Below are 24,984 nucleotides of genomic sequence, written 5' to 3' on the forward strand. Positions count from 1 at the left end.
CTGGGATGCAGGGCGCGGAACAGAAATCCTGGACAGTGGGACCAGTGACACGGAGCTATCCATGGTAGGGCTTTGGCCGTATGTATGCAGAATTCTCTTCTGATTAGCTTTGTGAACAAAAAATGCTCCACCCTCTTCATTGGCAGGACTGAAGAGAAGGCGGAATGTATTTGTGTTGGAGTTCCATCAGCAGCAAGAGCCTTCAGTTTTTCCTGTTTTTTTTCTGTTCCAGATGAGACAAAAGGACCCAGTGAAAGGAATGACCGCAGATGACTAAAGCCACCCCTCCCCCTTCTGCACTGTATGTACCGAATACCCTCCGTTTGCATGTCATAGACGTGAAAGCCAGTTTGGGTCCTCGGGGCCTCAGCAGCTCGCTGTGGAGTCAGGAAGCACGCTTCGTTCATCATCCTGCCCTCCACTGATAACAATGGCTGCCATGCTAAACAGCTCTCAGCCCTCCACTGAAAGATCCTGTGACTGTTAGGACATTTCAGGGATATGTGATTTTATAATGAACGGCCCAGACACATGGACCTGGGGGTGAGGAGTGGGGCTGTGTTGGTAGATACAGATTTGAAGCTTATCTGCAACTAATTCCTCTCCCTGTCATAGCTAGAGTCGTGTCAAGTTGCAGCTGGCATTGCGGGGTGCCCCCTATGCCCCTGAGCTCGTTCCTAGCTCCCAGGCCAGCATTACCTGCCCCACCCTTGGAAAATCTGCGGGCCAGACAGCTTTTCCTAGGGTCCATCATTGTGTCTGGGGTATCGTTTCCTTGTTCTTTAGACCTCCTGATCCCATACTAAGTAGCTGTCCTCATCAGAGGCAGCATCTTTCAGATGCTTGGAGAGTATTTCTTCCCAGGTCATAGGACCGGAATGAGATGTTCCTTGTTTAATGCTGTCACTCTTGCCCAAGCCCTGTCCTTCTCTTAGCCCCCAGGGCCCTACATACCTCCCCAGACTCCTGGTATTCCAGCAGCTCAGAGCTGGCTTGGTCATGGCATTGAAAACCTGGCCCTGCTTCCCATCAGGCTCTGAGAGAAAATTATTTTATCAAATAAAATCTGGTTGTCCTCTACCACTAAGTTGCTGAGGAGGCCTGGGGTCTTAGCGGTAGCGTGGACCTCAGCTTGCTCTCCCTGCCTCATGTGCTTGAGAACTTCTGAGAGATAAAACAGTAAGATCAAGTGGATTGGTGCAATGCCAGCTGCTTGGGCCTTAGTTTTCTCCCCTGACCCCAACCCCCAACTGGCATCTTTCCTCCTTTTGAAATTCCCCCATCAATGACGATTTACAGTGTGCTTCTATTTTCCTCTGTTGCTTCCTTAATAATTGTATTTCTTTTCTAGTTTTGCAAGACAGTGGTCAACAGGAAGGCCCAGCAGCTCCACCCTCCCGAGTGACAGGCCATCTTCGGACGCAGCCTTTCTGTGCCCATTCTTCAGGCAACTTTCGATCCCTTACTGTAGCTAATTCTAGATGCCCTTCAATATTGTGAACAAATAGACCGTCTGGTATTATGAAGCCCGCGTGTACGGGAGCCTGCTCCTCTGAGATACATGGCCTGTAGGTTGCTGTGTTTACAGCTCCTCCCTCTCCAGCCATTGTGTTCTCAGCCCATTTCTGTGTGCCCCTCCCTTTATTTCCAAGTGACATTTTTAGTCTTTCAAAATAGCTGCCTTTTGTGATGTGGTGATTTAAATGACTTAAGTTTGTTTGTTTTCAACCTTGGGATAAACTGAGGTATTTCACTTCCTGGGCAGATCTTTGCAAATTTGAGTGCTCACCTGGGGAGAGGAGATGAGTTGGAAATACAGTTTTTTCCTCCATTTCCACAGAACAGCAGTGTGGCTTCCTAACTGTGATCTCTGCTCTCAGTAACCCATTGTTCATGTGCTGTAAGCACCGAGGAAGTACCCAGGGCCCAGCCAGTCTGTTTTAAACATTCAACAAATTCAGATAACCTCTGCCCCAGGCATCGCATCTCTGGTCACTAGTCTTAGAAACACCTATGGCTTCTCGGCCCTCCTGTTGCCCACTCTGTCTGAACCTCACAGAGCCCATGATACGCCCGGGGCAACTCTCCACCTGGAGGGACCTGTCCCGTGTGGCCCTTAGAACTGAGTCTGCCCTGTATGTACTAATTAGTGTGCCCACCCCCCTGAGGAGCTCTGTATGTCCATGCTCCTCTTCCCTTTTGGGCTGGTGCTGCCACTCAGCAATAATCCTCTTTTCTCTGTGCTTTCTCACATTCCTGCCCTGTCTTTGAGGCTGGTCAGGACAGAAGGGTCCTGATCTTTTCTTGCTGCACAAAACAAGCATGCAAAAAGCTTTTCCCCAGCAGAACATGTTCCCTCTTGTCTCCAGCTACCGGAAAGGAATTTGGGGATCAAGGACTCAGCTCATCCCACCCCCATGCTGAGTTCTGTCCTGGACAATCAAAAGCAAGTAGTGATCGTGGTATAGAACTCTACCATAGCAGGCCAGTGAAAAAGTCGACTCCAAGGGAGGTAGAAGCTGCTGAGTGCTTCATGGTTTTGTACGACTTGGCAAAACCCAAGCATGCCTTCCCGGTGGGAGAATCCGAGATAGCTGTGGTGTCATCCGACATCTCCCAAGCCTTGTGAGGTATGTTGTTAGCCAAGCGTGTTGTGATCCAAGCCCATGCCAGCCTGGGTGGGGTGGCTGATTGATTAAGAGACCAAATCTGTGTTGGGGGAGCAAGAAGTAGGATGGGATCATTTATCCTTATGTTCTTGTCAGTTTGTTTTGCCTTACTCATTTCTAAGTGCAATAAGGGAATGTTTCACAGGATTGCACCTGTGACATGCTGATGGATGCTTCCCTGTGGCCCTGTTGGGGCAACAGTGGATGGACTCAGACCCCTCAGTGTGGTTGTCTCCCACCTTCATTGAGGCCTCTTTGGGACCAGGAAATGTCCTGTTACACCTTCCTTTCAGTCTCCTCACCTTGTGGGGTCTACGGTAATGGATCTGGGGCAGTTCAGTTGGTTATTAGGATCCCGACTGCTGGTAGCTTCTCTTTGACCGGGAAAGTGAAGCATTACTACTGGAGAAAAATGTTAATGTTTTCCTACAAGCTCTGTATTAGCTATAATTATATTTGTGCTTAACGTTTTCCCTTCTTCATGCATCATCTAAGTCCAGATGTGGGTCATCCTGGGAGAAACGAACCATGATGTTCTCAGCAGACAGGTAGTTTGAGGGTCAGCAGATGTTAGTCTCCTTGTTTCAGCTCTTCTCTTAAGATCCACACATACCACTCCAACTCCATGGAGTTGGGGGCTTGCTCTTTATCTGGCTTTTCTCTGGCTCCTCCCACATCCACCTGTTGCCCCAGTTTGAAAGCATCCACATGAGCTGAGCTAGAATTTCCTGAGGTCAGCTGGATCTGGGGCGCCAACCCACAGAAACATAAGGAGGGGTGTCCCTGGTCTATTCTATCCCCACGGATAGTGTTGCTGCTGGGCAACAGTGTTGGCTTTTAAGTATCCCCCTTACCCTCTCACCCACCCTCCAAACTGACTAGCACCGAGAGGGGCTTCTGATGCAAGGCTCAGCTCCGGGGATAGTACCTGAGGGTGTGCCGTGCCCCTGCAGGCTAGCTGCTTCCATTAGATTTCCAGGGTCATAGTCCCAGTTTGAAGCAGCAGTGCCTCTGTTAAGGGGGGATGCCGGGCTCTGGCCTTCTCGTCGAGAGAGGTCAGGGACGGGGTCAGTATTGTGGGCATGTGTATATCTTCCCAAGTCCTCTTATAGTCCCTGCTGGGACTCCCTGACTTATTTCGGTTGGTTCCTAGTGCTACTTCTTTTACAAAATACACTTTGTAGAACTGATTAGATTACCTTGTTTATTTAATGTGAGTTTGTGCCTTTTTGTCTCAATCTTCCGAAACAGGTATATTGGGGGGAGAAAAGCAGTCTAATAAAATCCTAGACAGAGATTTCTGGAGTCCAGCTTATTGGTGATGTCCTTATGTCCATTTTACAACTTGGATATGCTCCAACTTCTGCTGATTTTCCTCCATTTTACCAGGATTAGAAAAAAATACAAGATGTCTCCAAAATTTTTTGCAGGCCAATTTCTGTAAATTAAAACATCCCCTCGTCATTGTACTTACGCAGACATCACGTATTTGAAAGGAATTCTGCCACTTTATATTGGCAGTATTTCCCTTTTGCTTTGGTCTCTCCTCCTCTTCACATCTCCCTCTTTTTTACCATCCTACCCATCAAAACATTTATTTAAAAAAAAAAAAAAAAAAAGTCCCAGGTCTGTGAACCTCATAACACTTGTTTGTGAAATTGTGCGTTCTTCTGGGGAGTCATGGTTCTCATCGGATCCTCAAAGGAATCCCATGCACCGTCCTCCCCACTGCCAAAAAAGATTAAGAACCAGTTATCTGAAGAAAATCTGATATTCATCAAATATAGGGAGTGGTTTTTCATTCTTTGGTGGCTAATTTTTTTTTTTTAAGAGTCCAGGAACCTCCAGCGTCTAGCGTGTAATACATAACCTAATGAGTTTGAAAAGCGAGAAGCACTTTAAAGTGGGAGTGGAGAGGAACGACGGAGGAGCTCAATGACCAACATGAGAGCGATTACCTGTAGATGAGGGGCAGAGAGACTGGTTTACAGGCAGGACAGTGGCTGGGTTGCCACCCCACCCTCAACCTTCGCCTTTTGGGTCTCTGGGCGTTGGGGAGGTGGAGGGGCACAGCGCAGAGGTCAGAGACCCCATTTCCAACGATAGGGAAACGCACCGGCTCGAGGATGCTGGTGCGGGCCTCGCAGCAGCTTACGCCGGAAGACAGCCCCTCCCGGCCAGCCTCGCGCGGGGCTCCCTGGGAGCCGCGGGGGGGGGCGGCGACAGATGCCCGGCGCGCCGGGCGGGGCATCGTTGCGTCGGGTTCTGACGACACAGAGACGTGCCTGTCTTATGGCCCGGATCCCCCTAAGCCTCTCTCCTCGCAGCCTTTCGCCGTTTCGCGCTCGTTGGAGAGGCCCGCCTCTTCCCCCGGGCCGAGCCACTCAGAGCCCTTCGTGGCCTCAAGCCCCGCCTCTTACGGAAGCTGAGGCGGAGAGTCAGAATCCGGAAGGAAAACAATTGGTGAGAGTAAGCTGGCCGGGACCTCCTGCAGGAGGGAGGCGGATCGGGCCAGGAGCGGCTGTGGCGGGGACACACGAGGCGGCCGGGCCGCTGCTTGGGACGATGGCGGCTGTGAACCCACGGAAATTAACCGAACCGAGAGGCAAGACGCTTAGGTGAGGAAGGCGGCTGCGGGCAGGCCGGCCTGCTCCGGGCAGGATCACTGCCTCCTACCCATTCCGGGCTGCGGATCTGGGGTAGAACTAGACTGGGAGAGAAAGGACCAGGCCTACAGGGCTGATTCTAGTTCAGAGGCCCTCCCCAGTTCTCCCAAGCCGATGTCGAGTGGGCTGTTTTGGGCCCAAGCCCCGCGCCCCCTCCAAATTCAAGCCGCCGATCTCGTTCCTATTTGGGTGCCCCAAGCAGGTGTCTCAGTTTGCTACTGGCGGAGGCAGCGGTGTCGGGCTGTCTGAAGTTAAAGACATAACAAGGCATTCTTCTGTCAGCTCTAGAGTAGAAATCTTGTTCTTTTGATCAGCACGTACATCACGGGGTCTGCCTGATCCCGTTGTGATCTCCTGAAATCCGAAATCAGATTTAGGTAAGATCCTTTAGCGAAGGGATATAGCCTGGTCCCATGCTTGCTCTTTAGCAAAGAACAGCGCTAATCACCAACTTAGTGCAAGTCACAATGCAGGGATTTGCTGCTAATCGTCGGATCTGAGAGTGAGGGCAAGAAATCCCGACTTTTGTTCTCCATCCGTTTAGAGCTGGTCCGTGGGAAAACAAAGAGCCTTGCACTAAAAGGGTTGCTTTTCTTAATCCTTTGTTGGACAGCAGGGGGAGATCTTAAACTAACGTAGCCCAGAATCTCTGGCCGAATGCCTAGAAAGGTGGTTTGTGTATTGTTTTGTTGATGTTCATAGGGAGGGGCAGGAAGTTGTTTTAAAAAGGCCAAGAATTTTGGGGCGCCTGGGTGGCGCAGTCGGTTGGGCGTCCGACTTCAGCCAGGTCACGATCTCGCGGTCTGTGAGTTCGAGCCCCGCGTCGGGCTCTGGGCTGATGGCTCAGAGCCTGGAGCCTGTTTCCGATTCTGTGTCTCCCTCTCTCTCTGCCCCTCCCTCGTTCATGCTCTGTCTCTCTCTGTCCCAAAAATAAATAAACGTTGAAAAAAAAAAATTTAAAAAAAAAAAAAAATAAAAAAAAGGCCAAGAATTTCAAATTGTGCTTTTTAGGACACGGACCTCTGAGAACAGGATCTGGTGAAGAAGAGATGTTTTTAGACGTCCTGCCCTTCTCTCCCACCTCTTTCAACCCCCTTGTAGCTGCTCCCATTCTCGGTTTGCAGCTGCTGCAGATCCTCTCCTCATAGTGTCCCTCACCTAGGGATTGGTGGCTGTCTTTGGTCTCTGCAGGGTTTGTAGCTCCTGCCTGCTCTGTACTGAGCAGAATCGGGCTCTCTGGGAGTACTGCTGTAACTATTCAATTAAAGAAATCTGCAAGTGTCTTTTCCCCGGAGCCTGTGATGTGATCCATTGTTATTGAGAGCTGCTGATCTAAGTTCTGTTGCTTCCCTAGCATGAAGCCAAGGTTGAGGATGTTATCCAACTGATGACTTTTCCCAAGAGAGGGTAGACTCTTGAGAGAGATGTTGAGAACCTTGTTATTTAGGATCTTCTCTTTGGGCTCCCTGAAATGTTTGGCAGGATTTGGTTATGCTCCAGGGACCTCCTAGGAAGAAGGAAGGAAGGGAATGTGGTATTGTTATCTCTGTTATTTTTGAAATTCTCCTGTCTTGTAGTGCCGAGGCCTCTTACAAGGTAAAAACTGAACCTCCAGAATCTTTCTGGTGGTCTTAGGAGCCCTGAGGTGTGAATGGCTGGTGGAATTATTAAGTTCCTGACGACCCACCCCATCCCCACCCCTTCCCTTGCCTGCCCCAGAAAACTTTGAGCAGCTTTGCTGATGTCAGCAGCACCCATGCTGCCAGGTGTGGGCAGCTGTGGGCCTGCATGGAGGAGCCAAAGCAGGATGGAAATGTCCTGCTTCAGGACGGAAGTCAGGATGAAGAGCCTGCAGTTCAGTGCACCTCTTCCCACACCCAGGTGCAGAAACACATTTCCCACTACGATTGCAGGGGATCGTGGTGCAGCCGTTAGCGGGCCTCGGCCCGTTTGTTACCGGGATAAGGTCTTACCCTCCTTCCTGCACGACTTCCCTTTGCATCCCTTCCACAGAATCCATGTTGTGACGTGGAACGTGGCCTCTGCAGCACCTCCTCTAGACCTCAGTGATCTTCTTCAGCTCAACAAAGAGAACCTGAGTGTGGACATGTATGTCATTGGGTAGGTGTCTGCAATGCCCCCTCACCCTTCCCCATATCTGAGATAGGTAAGCCCAGCCAGTCCCAAATCGTCCCCACGGGGAACTGTGACCTGTCCTCCCTTGCTCCGGAGTCTGAAGGCTAGGAGCTTTCAGCCAGTCAGTGTCTCTTGTCCTGAGTTAGTAATGGCGAAGGGTTGGCGATCAACAGCCAGGGGAGGGAGAGATCACGGTCATGAGTACCCAAGGTTTGAAAGTGCTGAGGGCGGTATTAAATGTCCGTGGCAGAGGCAGTACCCTCTAGGCCAGGGGGAGATCCTCTGACCTGGGATGGGCAGTTTGCAGGAAATGAACTGTGGGATCATGAGCCTCCTTTCTGACACTGCCTTTGAAGACCCATGGAGCAGTTTCTTCATGGATGTGCTTTCCCCTCTGACCTTCGTCAAGGTAACTTACAAGTTCATGGGCAGTTGGGAAATGTATCTCCCCTCTCCTCACTAACCCCCAGTCCTTTGGTCTCCCACTCAGGCTTTCATGCTGTTTCTATTTATTTAAAGGCCTGAACTTCAGTTGCACCTGGCTTCCTGGTGCTCCTGTCTGCCTTGTGTCTTTCCAATGTAGCTGGAGCTGAGCTGGGACCCCGGGGGTTAGTTTAACACCTTGATATTTTTCAGATTGGGAGAATCCGGGGGGGTGGAGGGGGGAGCTTATTAACACCTCAGTGCCTACCCTACTGCCAGTCTCCATCTCTACTCCCATGCCCAGCCTGAAGTCCCTGAATATAATAATAACTGCTAACATGTATCGAGTGCTTACTTGGTAGTAAGCATTGTAAATAAGCTTTCCATATACATTACTTAGAAACCATAACTCTTGAAATATGGCTATTTTACAGATAAAACCAAGACTCAGAGGTCACACAGGCTATCTGGGATTTAAATCCATATCTTTCAAACTTCATAACCCATGTTTTTGATTACTATACTTTAGTGCTATATTGGTGAGCTCTGAGGCTGACAGGTATCCCAAGGCTAGCCTGCTGGTATCCGAGGGTGTCCTCTGATCATAGAGGACATGTGCCTCAACTTCTAGGGGCCCAGAGGTTAGGAGAGGGGAGATAGATGGGGAGGAAAATAGTTCTCAGTCTGAAAGGCCAGTATTCTTTGGGGAAACTAGACCATAGGAGACTCCACAGGAAGGCTCGAGATTGCTGCATCTTCACCTTTATGTCCTGCGCAGCTGAGGGATGAAGCATCCTCCCATTCAGAGCGCCTTATGCAGTGCTTCTGGGAAATACCAGAATTCCTCTATTCCTCTCCCTGGGCGACTAGATTTCTTCAGAATTGATTCTCTTACCCCAGTTTGCCTAAAGATGCCAAGGCAACAGATGTGAGTCCTCTTGAGGGCAGAGCCAGGAGGAGGGAATACAAGTTTTGTCCTGCTGCTGAGGCTAGAAAAGGCCAACCCCCAAGCCCTTGGTCTTCTCCAGATGAAACTCAGGCCTCTTTCTACAGACGAGGAGCTAGAGCCTCTGTGAGGGCAGAACCACTACTCTCACCACCCACTCTCTTCCCAAGATTGGAGGCCTCCTTGCGCCCCAGCTAACTGGCAAGGGATTGGTAGAATGGAATGGAGCCAAGGAAATTAGCTCAGCTTGTGGCAGGGACACAACCCATTCCACCCATGCAGCCTCCCGCGTTTGGGAGGACTGCCTGAGGGGCTGGCACCCAAAGCAGATAGACGTCCCTCCTTCCCGTAGCCAAGAATTGAGGGGAAGGGGTGAGTCCTGCTTGCAGCCTCTTCCTTTGGCAGGAGTTTGCCAATTATAGGTTGAGAAGCCTGGGCCTGAGGCCCTCTGCCTGCTCCAGAGTCCCTATCTGCCTCCCTTTAGGCCCTTCCTTAGCTCCTCCTACTTCACTTCCTCCAACCGAACTTCCCCTCTCCCGCCTTCCCCCGGTGGCCCCACCCTTTCTCCCAGTCTGAGGCTTTCCTGCCTCTGCCACCCCCCCTTTCCCCACCCGTCCCTGCTGCTTCACAGAGTGGACTGGTGCCTTTGTGCTGGGTCCCAGTGGCCCAGACCTGCTCCGTGGATTAGGATTAAGCTTCACAGCCCTTCCTGGATCTTTATCGGTTCCTTAGTCCCGTCCATTATCCTGTGCTTGTGAATGGGAGAGACCAAGACTGGGGCTGGAGGGTGGGGCTGAGGACACATCTGTAGCAACCTCTACCCAGCCCTAGGTTTCCACGCCTCCCTCACTCGTTCCTGGGTTTGGGGTTCTCCCTGCTTTGACTCCTCCACTGTGCCAAAGCTCCTGGCCTGCGGCATCAAGTTTCATAATTCCTGGAAGGCCCCAGTACACACTCCCCACCCGGGGATTTCCTCCTTGGCCTCTGCACCTCATGCTCCGGAAACAGCTACTCGGGTGGTAGGTGTAGACAGCCTGAAGCTGAGTGAGAGGGTCACTGGCTAGGGCCCTTTCCCACCCCACCTCAAAGAGAGCAAGGATTTTGGTGATCCCAGACCTCTAATACTGTTATCCAAGTAGTCCTACTGGTTCCTTAGTCTCCTTGAGCCTCAGCCTTCCATCTGCAGAACAGGGACATTGGTGCAGAGGTTAAATGCGGTATGAAGGGTTTGTGTAGATCGTGGCCGTTCTCCCCAGCCCGTAAACACATGTCCACTGTGCTTGCTCTCATTGCTTTTATGGAAATGCAACGAACCACGGAGTATAATTATTTTGTGGAGCATTTTCTTAATTTTCCATTGACCTATAATGTTTGCAAAATTAAGTGTATTTTTTATGGATTTTTATGTGTATATGCACCAATATTATCACCTGTCAAGTCAACAAGTCAAGATACAGAATATGTTTAGCACCCTAGAAGGCTCTCTCATGTTCTTTACCTGAATTTACTTTCTTTTTTCTTTTAAGTAGGCTCCACGCCCAACGTGAGGCTTGAACTCACAATCCTGAGATCAAGGTCACATGCTCTACCGACTGAGTCATCCAGGCACCCCCCCCCCCGAATTTACTTATATGTATTTTTTAATTTCGTAAAATGGTTATAAGAGGGAGGGAGAGAGACAAAGGGGCAGAGAGAAAGAATCAAGCAGGCTCCGTGTTGTCAGCGTAGAGACTGACTCAGGGCTTGATCTCACAACTGGTGAGATCATGACCTGAGCCAAAATTAAGAGTCATATGATTAAGTGACTGAAGCGGTCCCCTCCCCCTAAATTTACTTTTATTTATTTATGTATTAATGTATGTATGTATGTATTTATTTTTAAATGTTTATTTTTGAATGTGCATGTGCATGCTCATGGGGGAGGGGCAGAGAGAGGGGGACAGAGGATCCAAAAGAGGCTCTGTGCTGACAGCAGCAATCCCAGTGCAAGGCTCGAACTTACAAACCATAAGATCATAACGTGAGCCGAGGTCAGATGCTTAACTGACCAAGCCACCCTGCTACCCAATTTACTTTTAAAAACTTTAAATCAAGGGCGCATGGCTGGTTCAGTCAGAAGAACCTGCGACTCTTGATCTCAGGGTCATGAGTTCAAGCCCCATTTTGGGTGTATTACTTAAAAAAAAAAAAATCCATGGGACGCCTGGGTGGCTCCATCGGTTGAGCGTCTGACTTCGGCTCAGGTCATGATCTTGCAGTTTGTGAGTTTGAGCCCTGCGTCAGGCTCTGTGCTGACAGCTCAGAGCCTGGAGCCTACTTCAGATTCTGTGTCTCCCTCTCTCTCTGCCCTTCCCCTGCTCATGCTCTGTCTCTCAATAATAAATGTTAAAAATAAAAAATAAATCCTTAAACCAGAAAATAGCAGCTACCAGTTAATCCTTTCAGCATCTGTGAGATAGATGAGATAGATTCCTGCTTTATCAATGATAAAATAGACTGAGACTTGGCCCAGTATCAAATACTCTTGGGCTTTGAACCCAGATCTGGCTAACTTCAAAGCCACTGCCCTTAGCCACTATCCTGCATTGTGCCATTACTCTCTGAGGCCCTGGCCCACAGGGGTAGCAGCCCAGGGTCCCCAAAGGACCCACAGAGCATGGGTGAGAGGAGCCCCTGGGTTCCATGGGACTGGGACTGAAGAGTCAGTGCCCTCCTGATGGCAGGGTACCCTGGCAGCCTTGTCTTCCCTGCCTTCCACTCAAGCCCAAGAACAGAAACTGGAACTTGCTCAGCTCCCAGAATGCATCATTTGGCAGCTAAGGGGAGTAAGACTCGAGCTGAGATACCATTGACCTCAGGGCTGGGCAGGGTCATGCTCAGCCAGTGCAGGGAAATGAATGACCATTGTCCCCCCTGTGCTGTAGGTCTCCAGTGTCCGCATGCAGGGGCTCCTCTTACTCTTCTTTGCCAAGCATCAGCATTTGCCCTTTGTCCAGATCCTCTCTACTAAATCCACCCCCACTGGCCTCTTCGGGTACTGGGTAAGGACTGAGCTGTGGTCTGAGTTGTGAGCTGGGAGGCCCTCTGCCACTGGGCCGGGGAGGGCTGGGTTCTTTAGAGGTGAGCAAATAAAAGAGGGGGTGAAATGAATCTGAGCATTCTTCCAGGCCAGTGCCCTACATATCTGCTCTCCTGCCCCTGGGAGCTTAGCACCCCTGAGACCTCAGACTGGGTGAGCTGGGCTCTTAGATGGAGACGTCGCTCCAGGGAGCTGAGTGTCTGGCCCTGCAATGGGAAAGGGGAGGTGATTCTCACCCAGAGCGACTTCCCACCCTTCTGCCCACCTGTTCCACCAGGGGAACAAAGGGGGCATCAACATCTGCCTGAAGCTTTATGGCTACTATGTCAGCATCATCAACTGCCACCTCCCCCCCCACATGGCCAACAATGACCAGCGGCTGCAGCACTTTGACCGGATCCTGGAGATGCAAAATTTTGAGGGACAGAACATCCCCAACATCCTGGACCATGAGTGAGCATGTGCTTGCGAACTGCTGCCCCTGCGGTCAGCCCAGGCTAGCATCCTCCTCAGGCAGCTTTGCTCCCCTCCCCCCATTTCCCAGCCTCTTCCCTAATGCTCCATCTACTCTCCCATCCAGCTTTGCCTCCCTGGCCCGCCTAGGAGCTCTAGACACTTCTGAACACCCCAGATTGAGAAGGCCATGGTTCCTTGAGGTCACCCACGGGGAGCTGGTTCTCAGCCTTGCCTGGTGGCCAGTTGAGGGGGAAGTGGGAGGCCTAGAGCCTGCTCTGTATTTGCTGCTTGCCCCCAGGAGCTGGCCTCTTTGGAGGACAAGGAAGTGGCCGTCAGAACAGCCCAGTAGGACCCATGCCACGTCGTTACCATTACTGGCTCCTCTCCCAGCATCTGGCACCTCACCTGCCCCTCGAGCTCTGTGCCAGAGGAGTGAGCGGCCCCGGGGTCCATTGCTCCTGTCTTCTCTTACCTCATCATAGCCCTCAGCTGCCTTCTTTTCCCTCTGCAGCCTCATTCTCTGGTTTGGAGACATGAACTTTCGGATCGAGGACTTTGGGCTGCATTTTGTTCGGGAATCCATAAAAAATCGGTGCTACAGTGACCTGTGGGAGAAGGATCAGGTATCAAATGAAGGAAGGGTCCAGAGGGGTGATCTGAGCCCATTGTGGAGGCCTAACATCAAATGTGGGGAGTACTGCTCAGGTTCCTGAGCACCTGTCCTCCATTCCCAAGCCTCTGAAGTCCCTGTTCCCTTTGCACCCAGGGGCCTGGTCTTCGCCTGGAGGAGCTGCCGGGTGTGAAATAAGTTGGGGAACAAGAAGGGCTTCCGCCTGCCGTGGCCCCGCACCAGACACTGACTCTCCTATACCCTGTTGTCTTTCCCATCCCCAGGCTTGCTTGCCTTCTGGAGGATGAGATACTACCCCTTTGGGGGCACCCTGGCTACCCAAATACACTGTGATACATGTCTGCTAGTGGCTCCCAAACAGATGCAATTCAAAGCCTGCTCGCTAGAGCCCAAGGACTGGGAAATGGCAGGCATCTGCCTCTCGCGGGACTAGGGATCTCGCGTGATGTTTACAAAGGGATCCAGCTGCTTTCCTGGGGGTGGAGTGGGGATGGGGTGCTGAGGCTGCCACCGGGGCGGCGGTGAGGAAGGGAAGAGGTGTTGCTGGACTCTTGCCTAGCGTGCCGGCACGTGCTCATCCCTTGAATGGAGTGTGTGCTGGGCCACTGGGTCAGGACTCCTAGGAGATGGGACTGTTCTTTCTCTCTAGCTCAGCATTGCCAAGAAACACGACCCGCTGCTCCGGGAGTTCCAGGAGGGCCCTCTGCTCTTCCCGCCCACCTACAAGTTTGATAAGAACTCCAACAACTACGATACCAGGTGAGGGGGCTCCACCAGGAGAGGGTCAGCCTGCCGCAGATTTGGAATTAGCCTGTGAGGAGGAAGTGCGGGGCCAGGAGGCGCGGGAAGTCGGGTTGTACGGGCCCTAGTGGCAGAGGGAGCTGCCTCACAGGAGAAGTGTTAGAAAGCGGGAACAGATCCGGCCAGCCACCACCTCGGGAATGGCACCTCCCACCCACCTCATGAGGCGCTGACCACGGGAGCTGCCCCAGATTGTCCTCGGAGAGCATGGAGGTGCTGACGAGGCTGCAGGGTGGGGGTGGGGGCAGGGCAGGTAGGGCAGGAGGAAGGGGAGAAGCAGCTCATTCCTCCCTTGGGAGGGACCGTATTTCAACATTCTGGGCACCCTTGTCCACACTTCCCCAGACCTTCTGGTCCCTCCCAGACAGGGGGACAGAAATGTCGGCTCAGCCAGTTACTGGTATGAAGTGTCCCTGCCCCAGCTGTGGGTGAATCAGGTACTATTTAGGAAGATGAAATAGTAGTTGTCGGGGCGGGGAGGAGTTTTATGGGAAACAGTATAGAGACGGTGCAGCTGGCAGTCAGAGGTACAGCTCTGCCCCTCGCCGGCTGCATGACCTTGGACAGGTGTTTAAGCCTCAGTCTTGTCACCTATAAAATGGGGGTGCTAACAGTACCCCCCCTCATGGGGTTGAGGATTGAACGAGACCTTGCATGTGCTTAGCCCGGTGCCTGGCACCTGGTAAGCACGGTGACGACTGCTGTTGTTAGATTCGTGCCTTCAGGTGGTAGTTTTACCAGACACGTTTCTAGGAAGCCAAGAAAGGGCCAGGTAACCGCCAAAACTTTAAGCTCAGGCCAAGGGTTGAAAGCAGCTCCAGCATGGAGTCCCTGGCCCAGTTTGGCAAGGATTCTCATCTCTTTGAAGAAAAAGAGTAGGGGCACCTGGCTGGCTCCGTCGGTGGAGCGTACGACACTTGATCCCAGGGTTGTGAGTTCGAGCCCCACGTTGAGCAGGGAGATTACTTAAAGGTAAAATGTTAAAAAAAAGAAAAGAAAAGAACCCCTCACGTGTTCTGGGGGTTTCGTTTCCCCTGGAGCAGCGGCTTCATTTATTCCTCACAGCGGGGCTGCCTTATGAGGGCGGCGGGAAGTGCCTCCAGGGCAGCGCCTCTGGAATTTAGGGAGTGAACAGGTATCTCCCCAGCCAGGCCAGGGAGACAGGTAGAACCGACGGCCCTGTGCCGGAAGGGGTATGGCAGAGCCACAGCGGCCCCTCCACGGAACGGGGAGAGGGTGAGCCATTTCAGGAGTGTGGAGCAAGACGGGGTGGGGTCATGGCCTGGGCAATGTACACAAGAAGAGGCCATGAACACTGGAAACAGAGTCCAGCCTGGGCAACAGAACAGGCTGGAAAAGAGGTAAGAGGGCAGGTTCTGGCTGGCCAGCTGGCCCGGGGCCACAGCGGCACGGAGAACGCCAGTCTCCGCAGCCATCCATTGGAAATGAGAGCTACCATGGAAATTGCGAGGCCTCGGTGGGACAGGCCCAAGCCTTGGGGCCTGGGACCCTCTGCCAGTTGACTTTAAATCCTCACTTGGCAGCGGGAAGAGAGCTGCTGGCAGGCCATGTGGCCAGGTGTCCCTCTGTCCCCACCCCGTATGGCAGGGAAACCACCAGGAGACTAGGAATTATTACAGCTGAGTCTAGGCTGTGGTCAGCAGGGACTGAGATTGGCTAGAGAGGCCCTGAGGTGTTAAAGGACTTCAGAGGACTTCCCCAGGAAGCTCAGCCACTGGTGGCAGAGTTGGGGCTGAGACCTGACTCTGGACTCTGGTGGCCCACGATGCTTCCCTCTAGCCCGCAGTACCTCCACAATCACAGCCGGTCTTGCCAGCAGCCGCAGAAAGGGCGGGATTGGGATAGCAAAGCCTTGCTAAGAAGGAAGCAGGTACTTCCACATGATAGATACAACCCACATTGTGGTCGCCATTACTGAGCACTTGCCGTGTGTCTGTGTAACCAGACTGTTACTCATCCTTGAAAACTCAGTTCAGACATCACGTCTGTTAGAAGGCCTTCCTTGACCCTCCCCCATCCCACCGAGAGCCCTCTCCTGCCGGCATGCCGCCTGAAAGCCCTGCACACATCATGCTTTCGGTATTGTTCTCAAGACACGGTGTGCTTTTCTTGCTCTACTATGAATGCCTGAAGAGAGCTGATTTATGACCGTTTCTGGTATGTAGCATAGTGCCTGGAGTATGTTTGAATCGGGAGCCTGAGAGGACAAAAGGAAGAAAGATAAGTTATTTAAGGAGCAGCCAGCCTAGTAGAGAGACCCACCCATAGCAAGAGATCCAAATAAACACTCTCAAGTCCAAGAGTTGGCCAGTAAAAGGTTCTAGAGCTCTGTAAGTGCCGAAGGAAGTTGAGCGAATGGTAAGGAGACAGACAGCTGAAGCCAGGAGGAGTCAGTCAGAGCTGCTGTCAAGGAAGCAGCAGACTTTGGCAGAAAGAAGGGCAGACGTTCCGGTCAATCAGCAGCACTGATGAGAGGCACCTTGAGAAGAGGCTGACCAGCCATACAAAGTGGCTGCGAGTGAGTTGTAGACAGGGCATAGTACGCACACGGCTCTGCCCAGCCACAGCAGCGTCCCTGAGCCAAGATGTAATGAGAAACGAGGTCAGCTCCATTACAGGGGAGGGTGAAAGGGCCCAGAGCGGGAAATCCTGTTAAAGTCAGGGATTGCGATAGGATTTTGTTACAGTCAACACGAGCCTGGGCAACCTCTCCACTAGGCGATGAGCAGAGGTTATTATGCTCAATCTAGTCAAAACTCATGTCCAGAGTTCAGTGAGACACTTAGAAGCCATCTATAGGGAGCGGAAGGGAAAAGTCCATTTCTGACCTAGAAATGGAACACTTCCCTACTTTAGGGTCAGTAAATTGGCTCAATTTTCTAGCTCCTAAAGAGAAATTTGCAGAGTTGCTCGGTTTTAATTTTTCAAAAATTAGGACACGGTAAGATCCAGAAGCATTTCTTATACTCAGTCACACCATTCAGCCAAAAAGCAAAAGCGAGGTCCAGTTCTATACGGCATGCTCTGAGACAGTTCTGGCTGCTGGGAATTGGCCACAGGGGAGTGCCGTGGAAGGAGTGTGGACTTCGTAGACCTGGGCAAACGTCCGACTTCTGCCTGGACAGGGTGACCTCTGAACTTCAGGGTCTTGTAGAAGGAGGAAAATGCGCCCTGTGACATTCTTCCGGTGTTGAGAGGGTTAGAACAGTCCGTGAGACACCTGTCACAGTGTCTAATGCACAGAAGGACCCCATGTTTTGCTCTTGTTATTTTTAGAAATGGAGAAGTGGGGGAATTTAATTTGTGCACATTTAACTTGCTTCCTGTCTTTTGTTTGTCAAACAAGCTCTTTGAGGACCTTGTCAATCCCATTTTTCAGATCCCCAGTTGCCTGGCATATAATAAGCACTCAGTGAATCTTTGTTGAAAGATTGAACAATACAGGTGCCCGGTGATAAGCCTGGGCCAGGCCATGGAAAAGGAAGAAAGGGAGACAGGCTGTGGTCAGGTCTTGGGGAAGATCTTGAAGTCACCATGATAGGGAAGTTGAGGAGGGGGAACACTTTGAAAGGAAGAGTGGTGTATTTATGTGGCGCATCACCAAGTATAAGGATTGCTGGGTACTGAATGTAGGTTCAGTAGGTTCTGAGATTCTGTTTATAGTCTCTGGGATGGAAATAGCACATTCTGATGTGCTCTGACCAGTCCTCAGAAGAGTGAAAAGTTGAAACAACGCCAGGAGCCCCAAACAGATGTGCTTCAGCCAGTTAGCACTTTTTGACCACTCCCTTGACGCACATTAATTTATTTGGTCCTCACAATGTCTCTTTGAAGTAAGTACTGTTATCACCCCATCTTAGAGTTGAAGAAACTGAGGCTTGGAGTAGTGAAGTCACTTGCCCAAGGGCACATAGCTTTCTCTCTCTCTCTCTTTTTTAAACTAAATTACCAGTTAATTATAAAAAGATGTAATTCAGGAACAGGCAGATGAAAGAGATGCGTAGGGCAAGGTATGGGGAGAGGGCGAGGAGCTTCCCTGCCCTCTGAGCCCTCCACGCTCTTCAAATCACATGTTCACCAACCAGAACCATGTAGCTCTTAAATAACAGAGCAGGACCTTCCCCCAACTCCTGTTATCTGATTCCAGAGTCAGAGTTTACCAGCCGGACACCATTCTGCATCTGTTGCTGGAAGACTATTGCTGTTGAATTGACAACAGTATGTCGGAAATGTTAATTTAAAACAGTAAAAGGGGGCGGGGGGGGCGGTGCCTGGGTTGCTCAGTTGGTTGAGCGACTGACTCTTGATTTCAGCTCAGGTCATGATCTCATGGTTCGTGAGATCAAGCCCAGCGTGAGGCTCTGCGCTGACTGTGCAGAACCTGCTTGAGATTCTCTCTCTCTCTCTCTCTCTCTCACCCTCCACTCAAAAAAAAAAAAAACTTAAAAATAAATTAATCAATTAAAAACAGGGATGAAACAGAAGACAAAAATAGCATTTCAAACTGGTTATCAACGTCTGAAACCGTATACGTTAGGATTAGATGATCATTTTTGAGGAGAGAGATTGAGTTTGGGGTTTTAGTTAGTTTGGGTTCCATACGCCATTGAGTACCTACTATGTGCCAGGCTCTGTACTAATGCTGAGAATACACAGGGGACTCAAGAGCCAGTCCTGCCTTCCCAGCTCACACTAAGCGACGTGCTGACTGGGAAACAAAACGGCCGCGCTGTATAACATAATTAGGGAAGCACCGGTGTAAAATGCTTTGGAAGCAAAAAGGAGAGCTCAAAGCTGGCTTTATGACAAAGACAGCTTTGGAATTGGGCCTCTCCCTGTGAAGAAGTGTGTTCCGGGCAGCAAAAACCACAAGAGTAAAGGTCCTGAGGCTTAAGAGGCACTGTGGTAGGCGGGTCTGGGACAGTGGTGGGAGACAAGGTAGGACAGGGGTGTGAGACTCCTGAGCGCCTTGAAAGCCATACTTGGGGACTTGAGCTTTATTTTGGAGGCATGAAGACTCCTTAAAGGTTTTAAAATGGGGGGTGGTAGTTTTTAAAGTAGGCAACCATCTGACCAGGCTTGACCACTCTGGCTTCATTTAAAATAAAGGGGGAGGGGGAGGCGCCTGGGTAGCTCTGTTGGTAAAGCGTCTGACTTCGGCTCAGGTTATGATTTCACGGTTTGTGAGTTCAAGCCTCACGTCAGGCTCTGTGCTGACAGCTCAGAGCCTGGAGCCTGCTTCCGATTCTGTGTCCCTCTCACTCGTCCCTCCCCCACTTATGCTCTGTCTCTCTCGCTCGCTCTCAAGAATAAATAAAACGTTAAAAAAAATTTTTTTTAATACGTAAAATAAAGGGGGAGGAGGCGCCTGGGTGGCTCAGTCGGTTAAGTGTCCAACTCTTGATTTCGGCTCAGGTCATGATCTCACGGTTCATGAGTTCAAGCCCCCCATTGGGCTCTGTGATGACATTGTGGAGCCTGCTTGGGATTCTCTCTCTCTCTCTCTCTCTCTCTCTCCCCCTCTCTCCCCCACTCACTCTCTCTCTCTCTCAAAATAAATACATTAAAAATAAAATAAAGGGGGGAGGAACCCAGAACAGCCACTGTTCCCCCCCCCACCCCACCCCGTTCCAGGACTTGGGGCCCCCCCTTTGGAGGGCAGGGCCTGGTTAGCCAACCAGTCTTCGAGAACACCAGTAGCTGCCTGGGCATAGCTGTGTTAGGAGTGAGAGATTTGCCTGTCTTGGGGCAACTACAGTTACCTAGGGGAGGAGAGCACTCTTGTCTCCAGGGGCTGTACGGCCCCTCATGCCCTTCAAGGAAGCTTGTAAGCAAACAGGTGAGAGGTCCCTCAGTGGAGGACTCTTGAGAACAAAGAGTCATAACAGCCAGTGACTACAGAGAGTTTATTTTGTACCTACCGCCGTGCTAAATATTTTTTGTGCTTTATCTCATTTAATCACGTCAGCAACCCTTATTACCTTCATTTTACAGATGAGGAGGCTGAGGCCAGGAGGGGTTGGTGTGATGAAGAGCGTGTGCTCTGTGGTCATGCTGCCTCCCCTTGAATCCTGGCTCCACGCTCGGTAGCTGGGTGACTTTGGGAAAGTTGCTTCCCCTCTAAATCTCAATTTCTCCACCTGTGGAGTGGAGAGTGGAACAAACAGTATCAGTGGCAGGCATAGACAGCTTCTCCAAATGCTTCCCTTTCCTTTCCTGAGGCCATGCCTTTAGTGAGGGGGAAGCCAAAGTCAGGCTCACGTCTGACTCCCGAGTCCAGACCTCAGCTTTTTCGAGCTACTGCTGCTTTTGTTTAAGAAGAAAAGCTTTGAAAAGAAACGGTTCCGAATCACAATTTGATTCATACAAACGTAGACCAGACTGAAGGTCCTTGGCGGAGTCTGACAAAAGCCAACATACTTTTGATTCCCTTGGGCCCCCTCCAGTCTGCTGCCATGCCATGCTCCAGCTGTAGCCAGGGCTCTCAGGGCCACTGATAGCCCCTGGTGTTAGGGGCTCCAGCAAGCTTGTGGGGGGTAACTTCTTGCTCTCCTGCCAACCCTTCTCTCCTCCTCCTTTTTCTCCACCCCCCCCCCCCCGCAGTGAGAAAAAACGCAAGCCCGCATGGACCGACCGCATCCTGTGGAGGCTGAAGCGGCAGCCCCAGGCCAACCCCCACACCCCGAGACTCCCAGCCCCCCACTTCTGCCTGACCCTGAGGAGCTACGTCAGCCACATGGTGTACTGCATCAGTGACCATAAGCCTGTCACCAGCACCTTTGACTTGGAGGTGAATTTCTGGGCTGCCTGGCACTTAACAGAGCACCCGTGCCGGGCCACCTCCCACACCCTCCAGCCCTGGATTCTAATGTCAGCAAACGTCCCAGGGGAGACCTGTAGGAGGACACCACTGCCACTCCTCCCAGGTCAGGTATCCCAGCTCTTAGAAGCTGTGGAGGGCTCTGTCAAAAACGTGTCCAGACCCTTTGTGAACAGGTTTCCATTTCCTCTTGGTGCCGTCCCTTGGGGCTAATGAGTTCCATTATGCTTATTACCTACTATGTGAAGTAGGACTTCTTTTTGTCCTAAACCTACCTGGATCAGGTTGCAAAGGGAGCTCCCTCCATCCTTGCATCTTGCCATCAAATGACCAAGGCGATGTTGACTTCCCTTGGTGACCCGCTGGCTGCCCTCAGCCTTCACTTTTTCATACTGGTTTGTCTGTCTGTATACCATTGTGTCCCTCCATATGCCTATAGCTGTTCTCCCCAGAGCCTTGGGGAGGGTTCCTGACAAACCCTAGAGGCCTGAGAGCAGCTCTCTGCCTTCTTTCTTAAACCTGTCATCAACTCCCCTATTCTCCCCCACCATCACCCCTCAACACTTGACTCTCTGCGTGGTTACCCACCTGGCCCCCATCCCCATCTTCCCTGGCAGGGCCAGCCACCCCCAACAAGCCTTTGGCCCCTTCCTCCAGGTGGCCAGCCAGGGTCTGATACTTTCTCGGGGCAGCCGAGCGGAGTTCGATGCCCACCCCCTTGCGTGCCCTCTTTTCCCCTACTGACCCTGATATGTTGGAAGGGCCCAGCAAGGACATTCGTCTCAGAGAAAGGAATGATGCTATGGGATTTCAACCCCTTTCTCACTCCTGCGTGTAGCTGAAGCCATTGGTGTCTGCCCCATTGATCACCCTGATACCTGAGGGCCTGTGGACCATGGAAAACGACATGTTGATCAGTTACTCCTTGACCCCAGACTTTCTCAGCAGCCCCTGGGACTGGATTGGACTATACAAGGTGATGTGGCAGGAAAGGCGTGGCGTCCATCAGCCATACTCCTCTGGCTTATCCATCCTGAGGGTTTACGGGAGCTGGGCACAGGCTGAAGAGCTCATGCTCATCCCCCATGGGGGTCCTTGCCCACCTAGGGGCTGGCAGTGAAGGGGAGGGTGCATACGCCACAATGGCCAGCCTGGGGAGTAAAACCGTCCTCTCCTTAGGACTTGCTATAGGTCCTGTGTCCTCCCAGACCACTGACTGCCCAATCCCCTCTCCCACAGGTGGGGCTGCGCCACATTAATGACTACGTGTCCTATGTCTGGGTCAGGGACAACCAGGTCTCCTTCAACGATGGGCTGAGCCAGGTACCTGCCCCCTTTCCTAAGCTAGGTATTCCATGTCTCCAGCATGAGGGCTTGCCTGAGCACCGCTGTCTTTGGAAGGAACCGAGGCTGGGATAATTTGTTGCTGAGCGCTGGGTGGGGCCCAGCCTGGGGAGGTGACCCCATTCCTATTCATCCTCCCCTCCAGGTATACTTCAATGTCAGCAATATCCCCGAGACTGAGGACCAGTTTCTCCTCTGTTACTATAGCAACAGTCTACATTCTGTGGTGGGGATAAGCAAACCCTTCAAGGTACGGGATGCTGGTGGGGAAGGGGACTGTCAGAGGACTTGAGCTCCTCATCGGTTCTCCCAGGGCACGGGCTAGGAACCCACTTGTACCACGGAGCCGCATCCTTTGAGAATGGGAGTGATGGAAAGGCACAAAGGAGAACCTGCTCTTCCCCTCCCCCCCCCCCCCCCCCCCCCACTTCTACTCACCGCCTATTTTATCCCTGCAGATCCAGCCTGGCTCCTCCTTGGCAGAGGACCTACTGGGTGAAGCCCAACCACATATCTGAGCCCGGATGAGAGTGGATCCAGGGCGGAGGCCAGAGCTGGCAGCCAGCTCTGCCTACCACTGCCAGGAGCGCTGGGGGCCCAGCCCCCAGAAGAGGCAGCAGGTACCCTCCACCTCCCAGGGGGAGCTCTCGCCACACTCCTATGCTCTCTCTCCAGTCCAGATCTCTGGAATTGGCCACTTGAATACAGGTTTTTGTTGCTGAGATGTGAGTGCAACCAGCTGGTTTGTCAGCAGTGAAGACCTGGGACAGTCCACTGGCTGTGGGAAGACCCTCCAGCCTGCATCTCGTTTCTTGATTTTCCCCACACACACTTCCAGTTCCGCCCAAGCAGGCCTGCCAGGCACATGCCCCATCTGGCACAGGCCTGCATTCTTGTCACGCCATCCTGGGCCTCAGGCTGCCTGGGCGGGGGGCGGGGGGGGAAGAGATGCTCACATTTGCACAGGCTCTGTAGACTGGTTGGCACAAGCAGCCCTGGGTTCCAGGAGTCTTGGCATCTCATTGCCTGTCCCCCTGAGGGATAGGCAGAGGGCCTGGGGTCCCTGCTTTCAGCAAGGACTAAGTGGGTGAGATGGAGGGGCCCCTTCACCCAGGCTCTCATGTAAATGTTGTGGGCAAGACGATGACTGTCCTGCTGCCAGTACCCCCACCCCAGGATGTCCCAGGGCCGGAGCAGAAGATTGAACCCAGGTTCACTTCTGCTGGTGGGTCAGGCTCCATGCCCCAACCTGTCCTCTTGTGAAGGCACAGACTTTTCCAGGGTGTTCCTTGCCCATTCGTGCTCATACCCTTGCAGTGGTCACTGGCCAGAAACCTGCCCTCTCTCTAGAGTGCCCTAGCACCCAGAAGCGGAGGCCGGCAGAGAAGAGAGCCAGAATCTAGATGTTGGAGAATCTGACCTTGAGGGTGTTCAGAGAGCATTCTCTAGGTGCTGTCTGGGCCCTCAGTCCCACCTCCCACCACTTGCCTCCAGCCACTGGTGATTCAACGGCCCTTCTCCCAGGAGAAGACACCTCAGGGAGCCTGCTCTGTGACCATCACGCCCATCCTATGACTTGAGACTGAGGGACGCTGCAGTCGCTCTATGATCCATACTCCACCCTGGGAGCCGTGTGTACCATGAAGAACTGTCCCCCTGGCTGCTAGCGGGCCATGGCTGTCTGTGCTCTGTGTCTGTTGTGTTGGGGGATAATTAGAAACATGACTTTTACGCTTGTGTGTGACTCCGTGGCACATAGTAACGGGCCCTTTCTAAACTCTGGGACGAGGGCCCCGTAGATCCAGACTAGACTTTCTGTGTCCGAGAGTGGCAGATATTGCCGGGATGGGAATGGGATGAGGTTCCAGGATGGTGGCCCTCTGGGTCCCTGGTGCAGTTGGGGCGAGCCACCTATGTGATTAGGCACTTAGTTTACTTTGCTGCAAAGCAGAATGCATTTCTGGCAACCGACAACTCAGAAAAGATGCTTACTCTGCACTCTGGTTCATCCCTCCTCACCTTAGTCTTGAGCCTTGGTCCCATGTCCAGCTATCCAAAGATGTCACCATCTTTTCTCTCTGCCCCACCTTTTCCCAGGCCCTCCTGCCCCCAACGTCTCCATGGTAACCTCTGTTCCTGCCCCAACACACTCAACACCTGAGGAACCCCAAACACCCGCACTTGCCCGCCTCCTGCCTTCGTGCCTGCACAACCATCATGGGCTCTGCCACACGGCACCTGTCACTTGGCAAACAGAGAAACCAAAGCTCAAAGGAGTGGCGTGATCCTTCCAAAATTACACAAGCAGCTGTGGTGTCCTGCAGGGCCAGAAACCCAGGAATGAGGTCAAGACCCGGGTTTGAATCCGAGTTCCACCTCTTCCCACACAGGAATCTCGGCTGTCTGTAAAACACAAAGAATGAATCCATTCACAAGATTGTTGTGAGAACAATTGCAAAAACAACCAAAGCGACAGCATGCCTACCTCTTCGTTCTGATTAAACGGAGCCCTGGGGCTGGGTCTCCGCGGTCCCCCCTTCTGCTTGTGGAGCATGCTTGTCCACGTGCCCACCTCTCCCCTTCCCTCCTTTAAGTCTTCACACATCCCTACCCCTGCCTCCTGTTGGGGGCCCCCTTCTGGCCTGGGGGTGGGGGTGAGTCCAGTGATTGAGAGGCCGGGAAAGGGAAGGGGGAGTGTTCTCCCTCCTCTTGGCCCCAGTCAGGATATGGTCGCTCTGGGCCCAGCCCTGACCCGCTGGGTGGAAACAGGAAATATGTGAGACTTGGTGTTCGCAGGGTCTCTGCGCCTGGCTCCACAGCTGATAAGGGCCATTGTGTGGCCACCGGGGATGAGCCTGCCCTAGATAGACATGCTGCTCAGAGGAAGGAAGGAAGCTTTGCTGGCCTTTCCTGGGCGGGGGAAGCCGTGGGGAGGGAAGGAAAGGGTGCCCCGGGGGGAAGGTGCCCATCCAGGGGGCTGTCAAGGCCAGCA

At 52.2% G+C, this 24,984-nt stretch overlaps 2 protein-coding genes and 1 long non-coding RNA gene across 7 annotated transcripts in view; 2 read left to right on the forward strand and 1 right to left on the reverse strand.

The window, feature by feature from the left end:
- PITPNA (phosphatidylinositol transfer protein alpha) overlaps window positions 1-3,966 on the forward strand; it is a 40,626-nt gene extending 36,660 nt beyond the window's left edge. The window contains exons 11-12 of the mRNA XM_043583495.1: window positions 233-301; window positions 1,352-3,966. Of these exons, the coding sequence (XP_043439430.1) occupies window positions 233-277 (45 nt within the window). The 3' untranslated portion in view covers window positions 278-301; window positions 1,352-3,966. The remainder of the gene's footprint in view (window positions 1-232; window positions 302-1,351) is intronic.
- On the reverse strand, window positions 3,860-4,869 carry LOC122485127. Its single transcript, XR_006297792.1, has 2 exons — window positions 4,628-4,869; window positions 3,860-4,107 (listed from the first exon to the last, which is right to left on the reverse strand). It is a non-coding gene; the product is annotated as an uncharacterized LOC122485127 (long non-coding RNA).
- Window positions 4,870-4,982: 113 nt separating this feature from the next.
- Window positions 4,983-23,723, forward strand: INPP5K (inositol polyphosphate-5-phosphatase K). 5 transcript variants are annotated; one of them, XM_043583490.1, is made up of 12 exons: window positions 4,992-6,064; window positions 6,319-7,456; window positions 7,772-7,880; window positions 11,765-11,881; window positions 12,197-12,372; window positions 12,887-12,998; window positions 13,656-13,765; window positions 20,432-20,618; window positions 21,487-21,624; window positions 21,888-21,971; window positions 22,138-22,242; window positions 22,451-23,723. In XM_043583490.1, the coding sequence occupies exons 2-12, from the start codon at window positions 7,077-7,079 to the stop codon at window positions 22,508-22,510; spliced, it is 1,578 nt and encodes a 525-aa protein (XP_043439425.1). In that variant the 5' UTR covers window positions 4,992-6,064; window positions 6,319-7,076; the 3' UTR covers window positions 22,511-23,723. The 5 variants fall into 5 exon arrangements, with proteins under 5 accessions (XP_043439424.1, XP_043439425.1, XP_043439422.1 ...); XM_043583487.1 differs by having other exon boundaries at window positions 4,992-5,287; window positions 7,349-7,456; XM_043583491.1 differs by lacking the exon at window positions 4,992-6,064 and having other exon boundaries at window positions 7,077-7,216; window positions 7,349-7,456.
- Window positions 23,724-24,984: the final 1,261 nt, after the last annotated feature.

This window comes from Prionailurus bengalensis, chromosome E1 (genome assembly GCF_016509475.1).
Source record: "Prionailurus bengalensis isolate Pbe53 chromosome E1, Fcat_Pben_1.1_paternal_pri, whole genome shotgun sequence".
NCBI classification, from domain to species: Eukaryota; Metazoa; Chordata; class Mammalia; order Carnivora; family Felidae; genus Prionailurus; species Prionailurus bengalensis.